A 16432-nucleotide genomic window follows, 5' to 3' on the forward strand; every position below is an offset into this window, starting at 1 on the left:
AATGTAAGTAGTAGACGATTTCATTAGTAGCCCAAACACCTAGGTTACCCAAACACCTAGCACTGATACTGGATATAATAATATATCGTATCATGGACCGTGCGTTGTATCTATTGTATCATTTGTATGTACTCGAATAATCTCGATTCTTTTAATCCATATAGTTAAGTTGTATGCCATATGAATGTTACCGAGTTTGTTACCAATCTTGGTTGTAAAAAAAAAGTAAAGGAGTCTAATTTGACGTTATTAGGTGTTGGGTATTCAGCCTATGAAGGAAAGGTGAGTACGCAAGATAGATACGAGAGGTAGGTAATTTACGAATATAATTTAGATGCTACATCAACTGATGCTTTTAAAAGAAAACAAGAAAATAAGAAAATAAGAAAATAAGATAATCGCCTGAGCAGCTGCTGAGGTAGGATGTTTATTACCTACCATGTACTACTTGAACTCTAGAATGTTCAAATGTTTGTAAAATGGTTTTAATTAGCACTGTATCCCAGTTACAAGTGCCACATATTAGCTCAATAATCTACCAATACCAAAAAGGCCACCTCCTTTCGAAATGGGGATAGGCGTCGGCTTACTTCATCAATACGTGATTAGCATTGAACTTTGATGGTTAGACCAGTCCAGTGTCTCCTGCCAGTGTACTATGCCGTAGGTTGTACTATCGTATTTAGTTATTAGTTAATTGAATTGTAGTGTTTGGGGTAGGAATGTGCCAAGCAGCGTATGCAAGTTATGTACTACTAGGTATGTACCTATCAAGGACTTGATGGTATCAAGTCCCTAGACTCCCTAGTAGAGTCCCTACCCAGGCTACCCTAGGTGCTACAGAAGGTAGTACTAGTCACTTTGCAGCTCACGAGACATCCAGATGCCCATAGAGACCCTCTCTGCCCCGCTATCTAATTTATGATTCGACGCGGCTCTGCATCATTAAATCAGAACAAATCCATTATCCAAGTCCTCTCGGGCCAGTCACACAGACCGCCGGCTGGCAGCAACTGGGAATCTCGAACAAAGGAATGCACTACATAACCTTGGGTATCATGGATAAGGTAGCATGTACATACTACATAGGGCTTATAATTAATGATGCACGTAACTATCTAGTACTAGGCATCACATGTATGTACAGAATACTTATACCTAGGTAGCTAAGCTGCATACATAAGATAAAGTACACACATAAGCTGGCTACCTTGGTACATGGTATCTAGAACGTACTGTAGATCATGGACGGTCAGACTTGGGAGCGCTTCGTTGGTGTTAAGGTGATATGATATTTTTTTGTGGTGAATATATTATGTAGATAGGTAAAAATATCCAAACACAACATCTGTGTGCCTAATAAGATTTTGTTACTAGAGGAACCTGGGTCCGTCGAGATCGACACACCAACATTGAACTAAACACATCGATGATATTAAATGTTGCTACTGGTAGATACATAATTCTGTACTATGTAGTTACCAATAGTTACCAACATATTGGCAACATTAGAGCTGGATAATCACATAAAATATTACATATGTACCTACCTAAGTACATATACTTCTAACCGTAGCTAACCGTACTGGGCTAGTGGAAACACTGAAGTTAGGAAAGAAGTGCAAAGTGGTTGGCTGTTGCTGGGTACATTGCCCGTCCCCTTGGCCCTGGAAGATCACCGGAGTCCCTAAACCAAGCTTGAACCCGCCTACAGGAGTCCCCTTCTCCACCTTCCACAACGACAACTCAAACTTCAATGTTCAATGTTCTTGATGTTCAATAGGGAACGAACTTCTTATTATTAGACCTGTCAAACATTGAAATCTATTCGCCTGTTTCTTAAGCTAAGAGGCTCAATTTGAGCTATCTTGCATGATCTTTTTTTCTCATTCTTTTTTTTTCTTCTCTTAACCTATTAATGATTTTCTTGCTGTAACGGCTGCCAGTTCAACTGACCAGTCGTACATACATACGCGACAGCCACACCCGCAGCTGTAATAGCAACACCCTCTCTCTACCTCTACTTTATTTCTCTAAACCTCTACTTCTACTCTCTACCTTCTACATACCTCTTTAGTGTTCACTGTTACCCTGCTACGCTAGGTACACACACAACACACTAAACACCTGAGCACTGTATACTCACTGCACTCACTGCACTCACTGCACGTACCGCACCACATTGCATCCTTACGCCTAAACTTTCATGAATCTTTCTTCCTCCAAACCACAACAGACCGTGAACTTCAGCAGCATAGCTTTTCCTAATCGATCACACCCTCACATCCCTTCCCCAATCTTGGTACCCAATTGCCATTTTCCTTCGACAATACTCGGACTCGGTTCTTACAATTGCGACGCGTCCATTATTAACTCATTGAACCTTTGCTTCTTTCTTCAACCCTTTATACAGCACCCTTACGAGACGAGAGAGTCGGGCGTCCCCACCCCGCCATAATCTCGTAGGGCTGTGACCTACAAAGATGAAGCGCTTCAGCCGAGCCGTATGTTTTGTCACTGGCATACTCTTTGTGAATTATAAGCTAACCATTACTATACCGATAGCTCTCGAGAGGCAAGAGTGACAGCAAGTCCTCCAAGAAGAATAAGGAAACCAAGGATGGCACCGCTTCCCCCTCCTCTGGCGGCTCGAGAGAGAATCAATCGCCTGTATTAACCCCCTCTTCATCCACGTCGACTCTCAACGACATTAGAAATAAGCCCCTTCCCCCAAATAACGCTGGAACGCACGGCGGTGATCATGGGAACCCAGCCTTGCAAGGCCAATCTAGTCAGGTCATTACCCAAGGTGGCGTTGATAGATTTGTCAGTTTGGGACCTCAGCAGTCGCCTAATGGCGCTGGGACCCCTTCTCGACACGGCACCCTCCCGCCAACTGTGGTCATTAGCCCAAGTGCTCCAGTATGCTGCCATCGTTCTTATTATGTATTGGAACTATCCGCTAATAACCTATCTTCATAGCATATTCCCCCACCCGGCGCCGCTGAGACTATGCCGCACGACCTTGCTCCGCCCAAAGCCGGCCAGAAGTCGCTGATGTTTGACCGTCTTCACCAAACCCCGAAAGATGTTCCTGAGGGACTTAAAACACCTAGACGACAAAATTCATCGCGCATCGACATCTCGACCCACCGAGAGCTTGAGAAGCTACCTGGATTCCACGAAGTGCCCCCCAACCGACGACAGGAGCTCTTTATGCAAAAGATTGACCAGTGCAATGTCATTTTCGACTTTAATGATGCCAGTGCCGACATGAAGTCCAAGGAGATCAAGCGTCTTGCCCTACATGAGTTACTTGACTACGTAGCCAATAACCGTCAAGTCATTACAGAACCCATGTATCCCCGAGTTGTCGAGATGTTCGCCAAGAATCTATTCCGCCCGATCCCCCCGCCGATGAACCCCCAAGGGGAAGCCTTTGACCCCGAAGAGGACGAGCCCGTCCTCGAAGTCGCTTGGCCCCACATCCAGGTGGTCTACGAATTCTTTTTGAGATTTATCGAAAGCCAAGACTTCAACACAAACATCGCAAAAGCTTATATCGATCACAGCTTTGTCCTTCAGCTCCTGGAACTTTTTGACTCGGAGGATCCGCGTGAGAGAGACTTCCTTAAGACCACCCTACATCGAATTTACGGCAAGTTTTTGAATCTTCGCTCTTTCATCAGACGTTCTATCAACAACGTATTCTTCCAGTTTACGTATGAAACGGAGCGATTCAATGGTGTGGCCGAGTTGCTTGAAATCCTAGGATCCATAATCAATGGATTCGCTCTGCCTCTCAAGGAAGAGCATAAGCTTTTCTTGACCAGGGTTCTGCTCCCGCTTCATAAAGTCAAGAGCCTCAGCATGTATCACCCCCAGCTTGCCTATTGCATTGTTCAGTTCCTTGAAAAGGATGCGTCTCTCACCGAGGAAGTCGTGTTGGGTCTGCTTCGATACTGGCCCAAAGTTAACAGCACGAAAGAGGTTATGTACCTCAACGAGGTGGAGGACATATTCGAAGTAATGGACCCTGCGGAGTTTGCCAAGGTTCAGGAACCTTTGTTCCACCAGCTTGCGAAATCTGTCGCAAGTCCGCATTTTCAAGTCGCGGAACGGGCCTTATATTTTTGGAACAATGAATATTTCTGCAATCTTGTCAGCGACAATGTCGAGATAATCCTACCCATCATGTTTGCACCACTTTACGAGAACTCCAAGGGCCATTGGAATAGGTATGACAGCTAACTCAACACATAACCAAACCAGTTTTTGAGGCTAACGTGAGGCAGAACAATCCACGGGATGGTGTACAATGCGATGAAGCTTTTCATGGAGATTAACCCGCAGTTATTTGACGACTGTTCCCACGAGTATACTGAGCAGCAGAATAATGCTGCTTCAAGAGAAGCTCTCCGAGAAAGGAAGTGGGCCGCTATCACGGAGCAAGCCAATCGAAGGAAGTCTAATGGGACCTCTGATAAGCCCAGCGTTTCCACGAAGCAGCTCAACATATTACCACGGGTCGAAGAGGCTGATTCGATGTCGGATGATAACCAGAAGAGGTTGGATTCCCTTAAGCTGCAGGATGCTGACCGAGGCAGTCGTCGTGCAGCCGCCCATGAACGACAAACTTCGGTAGGGTCCGCTAGAAGTCAGCGGTGATTTCTGCTCTTCTTTCTTCCAGCCCGAGCATTGCGATGCATGGCCTTTACACAGTACTTGGCTTCCTTCATGATAGATCTCATAAGTGATGGTAACCCGGTTTACACAAACCCCAGGAAAACTCTATTTCGATTCACATAGCCATACTTTTTCACACAGCCCTTTGTTTTTCGGCACCTGTATTGGGCTGCGACTTTTTTTTGGGATGGATCACCCCATTAAGAATGAGGTGGACATCAGTTCGATAAAGTCATCTAGCAGCCCTGTTCCACGTCTGGTGGCGAGTCAACTCGGCCAACCTCCCACCAGTTATCTTGAATTCCGGTACATACTTGAAGACTCCCTATGTCATTTCCCTATGTCGTTCAAACTCGCCTATCGTCGACAGCACGGGGGGTCCTAGCTGAGACTTTGGTCAATCGTTTCACGCGATGCCCAGTTTCTACAGTGGCGAAGCCTCAATATAACTGATCAGCGTTGCAGAGGAAATCACGCTTGGAGACGGAGAGAGAATAAAAAAAAAGAAGAGGGGACCATCTTAAGACAGCCAACGACGAATCGTCGATGCTAGCTAAGATACGGAAAGGAGGTTTGGGGAGCGCGTAGCTCTTCTCTAGTGTATGGAATTTATCGAGGGTTTGGACTGGCTGACTAGGTACCTAGTCCAGTTCTGACTGGCGTCTTGAGGAAGGATTAGGGTAATGAGACGGCACGGGCTTACCTTGCAAACGACAATGCAATCTTCATAGACCTCTGTTTTATTGGGCGTTTCCTCACGTTTCTTCTCGGCACTATGACTTATTTTAGTAGACGAGGCTAATGACGTGACGAATATGTGCCTGTAGTGACCGGATGTGTCGTTTTATCTTTAGAAAATATGATTATACCAAGAGCAGCCCATTCTGTATTGCCCAATGCCGTACGTCCTGGGACACCGGTCCTCCGAGTTTGCATTGACTGAACTATTTAGGTGCCTATACGTTAGATAAGTAAGTTCGATAAATTACGGGTCACATAGATCACTTAATACAGCAAGCAGCAGTTCAGCATAAGATGGTCATGTTCACAAGTGTGACGATGCAAGCCCCATGATACATAGACTATATAGGTACCTAGGTAATAGGGAGGTATAGGGGGGTATAGGTATGTATTTGTTCATTTGTTTGTTTATTCATATAGTTATACCTAGAGTACAGTAGGTTGGTGGATAGATCTGGCTTGTGGTTTACCCCCTAGGTTAGGTTAGGTAGGTAGGTAGGTAGGTTTTCATAACTATATTGCACCAACAAGAAGGCCCTTATGTGCCAGGTTGGTTTAGCTATACAACAACAAACAGCATCTTCGACCTTTTCTCTCTTTGGAGTTTTCATCTTTTCAAGCCACTTCATTTTTTTTATTCCTCATCCACATACCCCAAGGCCTGCCCCATCTTAACCTTCTGCCCCTTTTCCACAGCCCAGGAGAACCCGCCCTTGGCTCCCGGGTGATTGGCGCCGGCGGCGGGGGCCTCGAAGACGAGGACGATGGTGCTCCCCAGCTTGAAGCCGCCCATCTCGTCGCCGCGGCGGAGGGCGTGGCCGCCGAGGACGGCGCTGGCGGCGGTGTAGGTGGCCTCGGCGAAGCCGGCGTAGGGCTCCCCTCGGGCGGCGGCCTCGTCGGCGGCGCGGTCGGCGGCGGTGTCGGTGAGCAGGGAGTTGGTGCGCAATTCTTTGTCGAAGTTGATGGCGATGGAGCCGACGTTGGTGGCGCCGACGGGGACGAAGCTGAAGAAGCCCCAGCGCCAGCGGCCGAGGAGGACGACGCGCTCGTTTAGCGTGAAGAGCCCCGGTAGCGTGCGTTGGAGGTACGGGGACACGGAGTACAGCTCCCCGGCGAAGTGGCGCCGTCGCTCGACGACCCAGTTTGCGGGCGAGTGGAACCGGTGGTAGTCGCCTGGCGCGAGGTACACGACGGCGTAGTAGAGGGCCGTGCGGTTGTCCGGGGAGATCAGCGCGTACCAGGGCTTCTCGCCGAGGGCGAGGTCAGCGCGGACTTCGGAGACGGCGCCGGGGCTGGATGGGTCGGCGGCTTGATCCTCGAGTTTCTGTTGCTTGGGGCTGTCGTGGGACTCGTCGCCCCCGGACAGGAGGTTGGGCAGGGTGTAGGAGATGCCGTTCACGCGCGCGAACTCCTCTTCGGAAGAGACGAGCTCCTCGCCGCTGTGGCCTGGGGCTGTGGGCTTGTAGGATTGGTTGACCGGCTCGGGTTGCTTGTCGGATAGGCTAGGCGTGGGTGTGTTCTTCCCTAGTAAGGCGTCGATGGTGTAGGTCATGCCCTTCACCTGCTCGATGTCGTTGCCTTCGATCTTGCCGAACTGGAGAACACGCCCATCGGCTGGCGATAGCAGCGCATTCGGATTGGGGTCCAGGGGTCGGACGCCGGGTTTCAGTGTTCGGTAGAAGAAGGCAGAGAGGTTTGGATATACACGGATGTCTGGCTCGGAGACTTCGTCCAAGTTCACGCCGAAGATGTATGCGTAGAGCTTGAAGCCGGGGACGCGGAGGTAGTACGGGATAGTGAGCTCATTGAACTTGCCCCATAACCTGGACATGGCCTTCAAGGGCAACGTCGACATTACTCGAACTTGCCTGAGCATAAGATGTTAGCTATTGGTGAAAGGGTATTACCTAGGTAGAGGTGTCTAGTGGAGAGTATACAACATACCATGGCCCTTCTGGTCGTATTCTTGGTCGTTTCTTAGGACGCCCCTCCTCACCCTCAAAACCTTCTCTTTCAATCCTTTCCTTCTCGCGAGATTGTGTCTTGTAGAACTGAACCAGGCCGAGGAACCCAATGCCTAAACCAACTGGTATAGGATACCATTTTACTTTTGTGTCTTTTAGCGCACCGCGTAGTCTGGTGCCGAACCGCTCATTGCTTTGGTATTTGTTTGTTGTTCGGTGGAAGGATGATCTGGAGGTAGCGACGAATTGTCTGGTAGGTTGTCGTGTTGCGCCGGCGAAGATCTGCTGCCGAAGCATACATGGTGATATTATATGACGGCCCAGTGCGGGAGCTGGCCGATGTCCTCGGATTGGCGCCGAGTATAATGTTGCCATTGACATGTCTACTCTATCCTCCGATAACCCTCCTTACTTTATTTATGTTTTAAACCCCCTTCAGAACCCTTGGGACCCTCAATATAACCTCATTTGAGTTTTTTAGAAAAGAGCAAATACAATAAATGCGCTAGTTATGTGGTTGATCTAGCTTCGAAGTTTGGTGTATACAAGAAAAAAGTCAGAAAGATCAGACTAACCTAACCTACATAATTAAAGGCAATGACCACTGCCAAGAATCTGATCATTACAGATTATCGTCAACCTGGGGAAGGTATGATATGAAGCTAGTACGAGTAGTGTCGTGGAAGCTACTGGGTAGGCATCTGCAAAAGTGAGTTTGCAGTAAGCGGTTGCTTGTACCAGAGCTCGTACCAGAATATGGAGGTTTGGACCCTCAATGACGCAGCTATTTTTACTATTTGATGTACATTGATGTACAATAGTTACCTAAGATACATTTAGTTACATAGTACATAACATAACGGGTGTATCCAGCAGAACAGTTAACTAGTCCCAATTTTTTAAGCGTACATAGTTAGGTAAGCAATGCGACTTGACAGCTTGCGCTTGCATTGAACATTGAAACTGACACCTTCCCGTCGGACTAGCAAGTGTTCGACGGCGAGCGCAAGTCTAGCAACAATATCTTTAATTTATTACAACATTGAACTTTACCTTTGAATATTCCTTCCATACTATTTTTCATCTTTTTTTACTTCCTTTTCCTCCCAATTCCTTTTTTAGGTTCTTGTTCCCATATCTTCCCATTAATCTAATCCAACTCGCTCATTTGATACCTCGCTACTTCTTATAACTTATTACAAAGCCAAGGCTACCTCACTACTTACTACTTACACACTCCCTACATTGTAGTATACACTCATTGACGCTACGTGTACTCTTACCGGAAATCTTGACGGATCTTCCTGCTTGATTACTTGCCTGACATGATTCCTATTATTGCCTGAGACTTTTGAACTTTGGGTATCTAGGTCGGATTACGCAACCTAAATTATTGAGCGCCTATTCTCTCGCGCCACCTTGCTCTTGAGTATCGCTCCGAGTGTCGCTCCGAGCAGTTCATTCACGATGGCATCCGATCTTCCCAGATCGGCAACCTCTCAAGCCGGTTCCGATTCACCCACCTTTACACTACACATCCTATCGCCTTCCGTAGGCGTACAAGGGAAATTTACTCTCAAGGAACTTCCCGAGGATTTGACTGTTAAACAGTTGAAAGAACGGATCCGAAATGTTGTCGCCGCGAAACCTGTAGACCAAGCCCAGCGCCTTATCCATAGAGGCCGCTTGCTAGCTCGCGACAGTGAGACCATGACTGAAGTTTTCGGCCAGGAAGCGGTATGTGATGTTCTATTAAACCAAATAGTTTGTGCAAGTGTCTAATCAGCCTCTATTTCAAAGCTTCGCTCGATGGAACCCCAGACTTTACATTTGGTCCTACGTGAACCGTCCGATGGTCATACCTCGTCGACACCGAGTCCCTTTCCCACCACAAACCCGACATCTGCCCCAGCCCCCCCAGCCCCCCTAGCTCAACAGTCAACAGGGCATGCGGCGGGAAACTCAGCGGGAATTCAAGGTCTACCGCATCAGCAGCATCAACATCAACACTACACCCCCCCTTTGCAACCTCAACCTCAGGTGCGATTTGGAGTTCCCCATTACCACAACGTCACGTTCGGAATCCCTCAAGGACCCATCCAAACATTTCCCGTTGCCGGCCATCCCATGAACCCTCCGCCAAGTCTTACACCACAGCAGTATAGTCAATGGATGAGAGCTATGAGCGCACACGCAGGTGCTCATAGCCAAGCTGCAAGGGCGGGCACCCCAGGCACCCCAGGGATGCCGGACATGCCGGACATGCCTACCACTAACATCCGGGGCCCGTTGGGAGCGCGCACACCCTCGAGAACCACTTCGCCCTTCCAACCAGACGGTACCCGTACTACAGTCCGTGAGAGTAATGGTCCTGGTGGTTTGCAATGGCGCATCACCCTTAACGAGACATTCGTGAACAATCCTTTACAACGACCGATGAGAACTGGTTCCCCATTCCCAGCTACCGATACCGCGAACACTTCGAGTTCGCAGCCACGTTCTGTTCCAAATGGGGGCCAATTCTCTAGCAACGAACTTCAGAATGTTCTGCGAGCTGCAGATGCTGGCTCAGCTACAAGGGCGATGACAGATGCCATGCGCAGGAATGCTAGCAGTTCTTCCTTAGCAAATCTTGGAACTGGCGCAGCTCACCATCCCATACCACCTGGAGTTACTACGCCATTGATTCCATCGAGAGCAGGCAGTGGCACCGCCACCCCAGACCCCCTAAGAGCATTTGGAACCAGGAACCAATCAACAACTCAATCTCAAGTCCAATCTCAAGGCACGCCAGAAGTGTACATTTTATCATCTCCTACCGGCCCGCGTGCTCTATTGCTCAATAGCAGCCTAGAGGCGTACTTCAGCCCTCCCGCCCGAATCATGAACCAACCCATCGGATACCCATTCTTGTCGAGACCTTTTCCGCCAACATTAGTCAATCCCTTTAACCAACAATTTGTAACACCAACACCAACAACTCAGCCACAAACCTCTTCAATCGGACGGAGCCATGCATCCAACGCCCAACCCAACAACGCGCCCCAACAGCAACCACAACCGCGCCAGCCCCAAGCGCCAGCCCAACTTAATTTGCCTCAAGCGCCTCGCGTTCAGCCTCACCTTGGGCATGCTATGGCACGCGCAGACAACCCGCAAGTGCAAGCCATTCGACTAGCCCAGATATGGCCTCACATATGGATGGTCATCCGCTTAGGTCTCTTCATTTGGTTCTTTACATCGCCTACTTCCAGTTGGTCCCGTTGGGTTACCGTTATTACTATTGCCATCACCTTGTTTCTGGTGAACACGGGACTTTTGAATCCTCTGGCCGAACAATTCTGGATCCCCTTCCGCCGACACCTGGAGAACCTAATCCCCCTTGCCGACGGCCAGCGTCAAATTGTTCAACCAGCCGCAAGAGCCGATCATGGTAACGCCGTCGCTGGCGCAGGACACGAAGATAGAATGGATCCCGCAAATGCCGCGGCCCGGTTAGTGCAGCAGCGACGCCGCGCAAACACGAATTGGCTGATGGACCAAGCTAGAAGATTGGAGCGCGCCGGAATCCTGTTCCTCGCTAGTATCGCACCAGGAGTAGCTGAGAGGCATATCGCGCAGGTGGAAGCGGAGGCACGAGCTGAACGAAGAAGACGGGAGGCCGAGGCCGCTGCCGCTGCCGCTGCTGCCGAAGCCGGAGCCGAGCAGTCTGAGGAACAGAGCCCGGATAGCCATGATTCTGCTACGGTTGGTGGAGAATCCGAACGACAAGAAGAAGCGGCTGGAGACGAGCATGGTAACGAGAGACCCCCCGCCGCAGAAGAGCCTTTAGTCGTGATATGACCTGGAGCTGGAAGACTTATAGCATGCAACTACCGATATTACCAAATCTGCGTAATATAGTACTATTCTGCTAAGGGCAATCAGGAGAGTGATGGATGATGAAAATAATGAAGAGACCCGCCAGCAAGAGAGGCTTTGGCGGTAGGTACGTAGCTGACGCGGCAAAAAGGCAAAGTGAAACTTTTCGCTATTTTTTCTTCTTTTTTTGTGCGAGTGAATATTTTTGTTGAAAAAATGGCAAGCAGGCCTTCTTCATTGGAACCCCCCTCTTTCCCCTTTGAGGGAATAGGTTCACGGGTGTTTTTTTTTCGGGGGGGTTTTTTTTTTCATTTCTGTACTTGTACCAAGATATGGGTCGGAGTTGGCGTCTTGCATGAACATGATCTGGTGTAAGGTGTAGGGTGTCTGTCTGTCTGTCTGCCTGTCTGTTGTTGTTGGTTCAAGTTTGTACGGTGTTGAAATGCGAAAAAAGGTGATCATGGCATGGCATGGCATGGCATGGCATGGCATATATGTTACATACATACCCTACAGTACTAGCTACTGTACCTAGGTTAGGTACCTAGCATGAGCATGAGCATGAGCATGCGCAAAAATCATGCGCGTCGCATTTGCATGTTTAAATTGAGAGAAGTTTCGTTGATATTTGTTTTTCTACTTTACTTTTTTTTTTTTTTTTTTTTTTAAAAAAAAGGGGGGTTGGGGGTCTGGAGAAGAAGAACTGGCGACGAGTTTTTTTCGTGAATGTATGTATGTCTTCAGTTGTTTGACACAGTTCACAGAACATCCACACAAGATGAACACATTATAAACCCGACCAGAGCGTCATAGAGAGAGAGAGAGAAAAAAAACCGGTCAAGGCATGCCCATATGAACGTACATGCTTGGGTCAAAAACGTAAATACCTAGGTTATGGATTCACGTAATTTCGATACCTAGCAGTTCGTAGCACTTACAACAATCCTAACACTATAACATTCATTGAATCTTGGGGCTTTTTACACGTCCCAACTCGTTGCCTCTTCATCGTTTTACCCCTTCAAAATAAGAGCCTCCTCCCAGAATTCTGTCTTATGTACAACCTTCTTGTGTCTGGCAATGGGATCAAGATAAGGCAAGGCAAGTTGAGTGAGGCAAATCCGCTTCACACGGGTAAGAGCACCACATTTACTACTCCCTTTACTCGTCCATGACAGAAGCGAATTTATCCAGCATGTTTTGTTGGATAGCCTCGTACTATATAATAAGTTCAAGTCAGTATTCCATTAATTTATAGCAGCCAAAAAGAAAGAAGACTAAAGGAAGGGTTAGAGAGTAATGGCATAGTAACGTACCTTCTTGCTAATTGTCTCTTGGCCTTCGCTTGGTACCTCGAATTTAAGACTTCGGAGTTGAGCTTGAAGGTCACTAGTGGCCTCACGGACCTTGGCCCAGCTCTGACCCTGAGCGATAGCCTTCTGCGCCTCATCGTTGAACCCAATCATAAGCTTCATCATCCACTCTGTCTTCCAGATAGGGCAGAACTGATCGTAGTCTGAGTATCCGTTTTGCTGCAAAAAGTCTTCCTTGAGGAGCGTTGCCATATCGAGGGTGATCTTGTCAGGGTCCGATAGCGCTGACTTTCCGACGAGCTGCACTACTTGGTCCAACTCCTCCGAGTCGGATAGTAGCTGTCTGATACGGTCACGCAGTCTCGGGAAATCTGGGAAGTCCTTCTCGTACCACTTGTCCAGCGTGTTGGTATACTTGCTGTAAGACGCCGACGTGTTGATGGACGGGAAATGCTTCCGTTGCGCTAGCCGCTTGTCGAGACCCCAGAAGACCTGTACGATACCGAGGGTGGACGTAGTGACGGGATCGGAGAAATCACCACCAGGGGGACTGACGGCACCGACAATGCTGACACTGCCTTCGCGCTCGGGCGAACCGAGGCAGCTCGTCTTGCCTGCACGCTCGTAGAAACTGGCTAGTTTGGCACTGAGATAAGCAGGGAAACCCTGATCAGCAGGCATTTCTCCGAGACGACCAGAGATTTCACGTAAAGCTTCAGCCCATCGGGAAGAGGAATCAGCCATCATGGCTACGTTCATGCCCTGGTCACGGAAGTATTCGGCAACCGTGATACCCGTGTAGATGGAAGCTTCTCGGGCGGCGACAGGCATGTTGGAGGTGTTGGCGATCAGAGTAGTTCGCTTCATGATGGGCTCCCTGCGGCCCTCGACCTCGATAGACAATTCAGGGAAATCCTTCAAGACTTCAGCCATCTCGTTTCCTCTTTCTCCGCAACCCACATACACAATGACGTCGCTGTTGGAGAACTTGGAGACGGACTGGGAAATGACAGTCTTGCCACATCCGAAAGCACCGGGGATAGCCACCGTACCACCCTGAACACTGGGGAAGAGAGCATCCAAGACTCGTTGGCCTACGATGAAGGGGCTGTCGGCGGCGAGCTTCTCGGTAGTCGGTCGCGGGACACGAACAGGCCAGGTTTGCATCATGCCATACTCGGTCTTGGTGCCATTGAACTCGACTTCGAGGATCTTCTCGTCAACGGTATATTCGCCCTTTCCAGCGATCTTGGTAATGGTTCCCCTGGCTCGTGGCGGCAGTAAGATCTTGTGCACCTTGATGAAGGAGTTCTCGAAAACAGTTCCCCAGACGTCACCACCAGAAATGTGATCGCCAACCTTTAGGGTAGGAGTGAACTCCCACTTCTTTTCTCGGTCGAGAGCGGTTGCGGCAACACCGCGAGGAATATAAATGCTCTGGCATTGTTGGGCAATCTTCTCGAGAGGTCGTTGAATTCCGTCGTAAATGTTGTTTAATAGACCAGGACCGAGTTCGACGGAAAGAGGTTTGCCGGTACGGGCGACGGGATCACCGACGGTTATGCCAGCTATGCTTTGATATTAGCTCTGTTTGTTAATTGCCCTAACTAGATTTACTAGGCATGCTAGCACGGTAGGTAGGTGGGTAGGTGGGTAGGTGGGCAGGTATCTCGTAGAAAAGACAACGTACCAGTCTCTTCGTAGACTTGAATGGTAGCTTGGTCGGCGTTGATTCGAATGACTTCACCGACTAGACGATCGTGGCCGACTCTGACAAGCTCGTACATGGCAACTCCGATCATGTCCTCGGCCACAACGACGGGTCTATTTTGATTATTGGTCAGTTTGGGGAGATCAAGAGCTACGGGAGCAGTTTCACGAACCCGGACACGGAGTAAATCTTGCCTATACGCATACAGATACTTGGTCAGCTAGGTTGCACAAAACAGGGAGCAATAGGAAGTGAGGATAGAATTGCATACCGCTGTTGAGACTATCTTGGTCGCCATTTGCGGCATTTGCTTTCTATATTTCCAAAAAGTAAGTATTAGAGATGTAAAGTATGGAGAGGGAAGCTCAGTCAAGCTGGGTATGATGCTGTTGCAAGCTTCCATGCGGAGTGGCTGGTTATGCTGCTAGTTGGATGTTGGATGTTGGATTGGATTGGATGGCTGGTTGGTTAGAGAAAATAAAATGTTAGCTTACCGGAGCCATCTTGCTCGTCGGTTTTGGAGGAGTAGGCTGCTCTGCAGCTGGAGGGAAGTATGAGATAGAGATTGCAGGGGGGGGTAAAGGTGAAGGTGGTGGTGACAAGCTCGGGGTCGATGGTGTAGATGTAGATGTGAAAGTGGATTTGGGAGTGGGTGTGGATGTGATTGTGGGTGCTGGTAGCAGTACAGATGGTGCTGGTGCTGGTGCAGGTGTGGATGTGGATGTGGACGTTGACGTTATAATTTCAATTCCAGTTCCAGTTGTATTGGTATTGGTATTGGTATTGGTATTGGTAGTGGTAGTGGTAGTGGTGGTATTAGTGGCTGTAGTGGCTGTAGTGGTACTGCTAGCGTTGATAACGGCTATTGCAGGTGATGGCATAGGACTTGGGGGCAGTGGTTGGGTAGAAGCTTCAGCTATCTGATCAGCTGTGGCTTTAGCGTTCTTGCCAGTACTACTAGTAGTATCAATATTGCTGCTGCCAGGTGACGCAGGCGTGCTTGGTCGACTTGAATTTGGGCTCTGGCTTTGCCCGTGGTTTCCCCGTCGGAGCAGGTCCACCAAGGACGGCCGGGCCCGCAGTTGCGTCGGTCGCAGACCAAGCATTTAATTCTTTTCTTTTCTTTTATTTTTGTTTTTGTTTTGTTCTTTAATGTTTTTATATAAAAATCAACAACTTGTACAATTTGTGAATCACTTCAGTTGTACATTTCGAGGTGTGATAGTCCAAGTTACATTCGAGATATATATGTTAATGATTACTACTAGTAGTACTTACCTGAGATCGTTATTTGATACGAGGTATTATTAAGTACGACCTAATCCTCATGTACTCTTCCTTACTACTACCATACCTAGTACTATCTATACCTGGGCATATGATGTACCCTGTCGCCAACCTCATACTACCTAGGTTGCCTCACTTCGCCAACATCCTTATCCCTTGTATCAAGTACAGATCTACACATCCGTGAATATGTAGATGTTAGTAGGCTAACCTAGGTGTGATGAAGTTGGTGATCTCTTCATACATTCTAACATACATTATTCCTTTTTCCTCCAACATATTCAGTTACATCTTACCTAACATTCATCCATGGATTGCATGCAATATAAATAGAAATGTTCCTGCATGACCCAAGATCTGCCAAAGCTGTCAACATGGGCCGAGTGACCGATAAAGCAGCCCAAGTCCCTACATATCTAACCGGTAGAATACTACCATCGAAAGCAATGGCATGTTTCTGTTACAGTGAGTACCAACATTCTCAAACAGACGAAAGGGGGTCTTCAAAACTCAAACATCGTTTCTTTCTCAAGTTCCGCAGGACCTTGACTTACATCTCTTCCCCTAACCCTAAACTAGAACTTGAGAGTTTTCATTTCCTAAGCGTTATTTTGTAAAAAGGATGATTTAGTAAATCTTAGATTTACTAACCTAGGTACATAACTACTATACCACGTGGTGTTTGAGCTGTCCGTAGTAAGACAATAGGTTAACCCTGAAAAATACTACAACGCATAACCCAAGCGCATCACACCATTGTCCAGCTTATGAAGAAGGGGACTCAAAAATGAGATACAACATGGATGTCGATACAAAGGTAAATAAATCTCTTAATTACCTATACAGATGAAGCAGACTCCGTTTAAAAT

General features: G+C 48.1%; 4 protein-coding genes across 4 annotated transcripts; 2 read left to right on the forward strand and 2 right to left on the reverse strand.

The window, feature by feature from the left end:
- Nucleotides 1–2128: 2128 nt before the first annotated feature.
- Nucleotides 2129–5076, forward strand: GGS25DRAFT_281447 (protein phosphatase 2A regulatory B subunit). The gene is made up of 4 exons (XM_049257470.1): nucleotides 2129–2504; nucleotides 2566–2922; nucleotides 2983–4238; nucleotides 4296–5076. The coding sequence occupies exons 1-4, from the start codon at nucleotides 2484–2486 to the stop codon at nucleotides 4666–4668; spliced, it is 2007 nt and encodes a 668-aa protein (XP_049116686.1). The 5' UTR covers nucleotides 2129–2483; the 3' UTR covers nucleotides 4669–5076.
- A 985-nt stretch (nucleotides 5077–6061) lies between these two features.
- On the reverse strand, nucleotides 6062–7772 carry GGS25DRAFT_521714 (phosphatidylserine decarboxylase; the record flags this gene model as incomplete). Its single annotated transcript, XM_049264100.1, has 2 exons — nucleotides 6062–7295; nucleotides 7372–7772. The coding sequence occupies 2 exons, from the start codon at nucleotides 7770–7772 to the stop codon at nucleotides 6062–6064; spliced, it is 1635 nt and encodes a 544-aa protein (XP_049116687.1).
- A 551-nt stretch (nucleotides 7773–8323) lies between these two features.
- On the forward strand, nucleotides 8324–11735 carry GGS25DRAFT_490751 (uncharacterized protein). Its single transcript, XM_049261023.1, has 2 exons — nucleotides 8324–9128; nucleotides 9192–11735. Exons 1-2 carry the CDS (start codon nucleotides 8859–8861, stop codon nucleotides 11232–11234), a joined length of 2313 nt encoding a protein of 770 aa, XP_049116688.1. The 5' UTR covers nucleotides 8324–8858; the 3' UTR covers nucleotides 11235–11735.
- Nucleotides 11736–11856: 121 nt separating this feature from the next.
- Nucleotides 11857–15071, reverse strand: GGS25DRAFT_490752 (V-type proton ATPase catalytic subunit A). Its single transcript, XM_049261024.1, has 6 exons — nucleotides 14771–15071; nucleotides 14548–14590; nucleotides 14449–14470; nucleotides 14256–14389; nucleotides 12569–14133; nucleotides 11857–12470 (listed from the first exon to the last, which is right to left on the reverse strand). The coding sequence occupies exons 1-6, from the start codon at nucleotides 14777–14779 to the stop codon at nucleotides 12414–12416; spliced, it is 1830 nt and encodes a 609-aa protein (XP_049116689.1). The 5' UTR covers nucleotides 14780–15071; the 3' UTR covers nucleotides 11857–12413.
- Between the last annotated feature and the right edge of the window lie 1361 nt (nucleotides 15072–16432).

The sequence above is a fragment of the Hypoxylon fragiforme genome, assembly GCF_022984875.1.
Source record: "Hypoxylon fragiforme strain CBS 206.31 chromosome Unknown GGS25scaffold_5, whole genome shotgun sequence".
Lineage (NCBI taxonomy): Eukaryota > Fungi > Ascomycota > Sordariomycetes > Xylariales > Hypoxylaceae > Hypoxylon > Hypoxylon fragiforme.

Bases quoted from the DNA above. Each gene is read 5' to 3' on its own strand.
- GGS25DRAFT_281447 (XM_049257470.1), top strand. From the start codon at position 2,484: ATGAAGCGCTTCAGCCGAGCC. The intron at 2,923-2,982 runs GTATGCTGCCAT...CTATCTTCATAG, and splicing joins TCATTAGCCCAAGTGCTCCA to CATATTCCCCCACCCGGCGC. The intron at 4,239-4,295 runs GTATGACAGCTA...AACGTGAGGCAG, and splicing joins TCCAAGGGCCATTGGAATAG to AACAATCCACGGGATGGTGT.
- GGS25DRAFT_490751 (XM_049261023.1), top strand. From the start codon at position 8,859: ATGGCATCCGATCTTCCCAGATCGGCAACCTCTCAAGCCGGTTCCGAT. The intron at 9,129-9,191 runs GTATGTGATGTT...TCTATTTCAAAG, and splicing joins AAGTTTTCGGCCAGGAAGCG to CTTCGCTCGATGGAACCCCA.
- GGS25DRAFT_490752 (XM_049261024.1), bottom strand. The intron at 14,471-14,547 runs GTATGCAATTCT...GTATGCGTATAG, and splicing joins CCAAGATAGTCTCAACAGCG to GCAAGATTTACTCCGTGTCC. The intron at 14,134-14,255 runs GTACGTTGTCTT...ATCAAAGCATAG, and splicing joins TCAAGTCTACGAAGAGACTG to CTGGCATAACCGTCGGTGAT.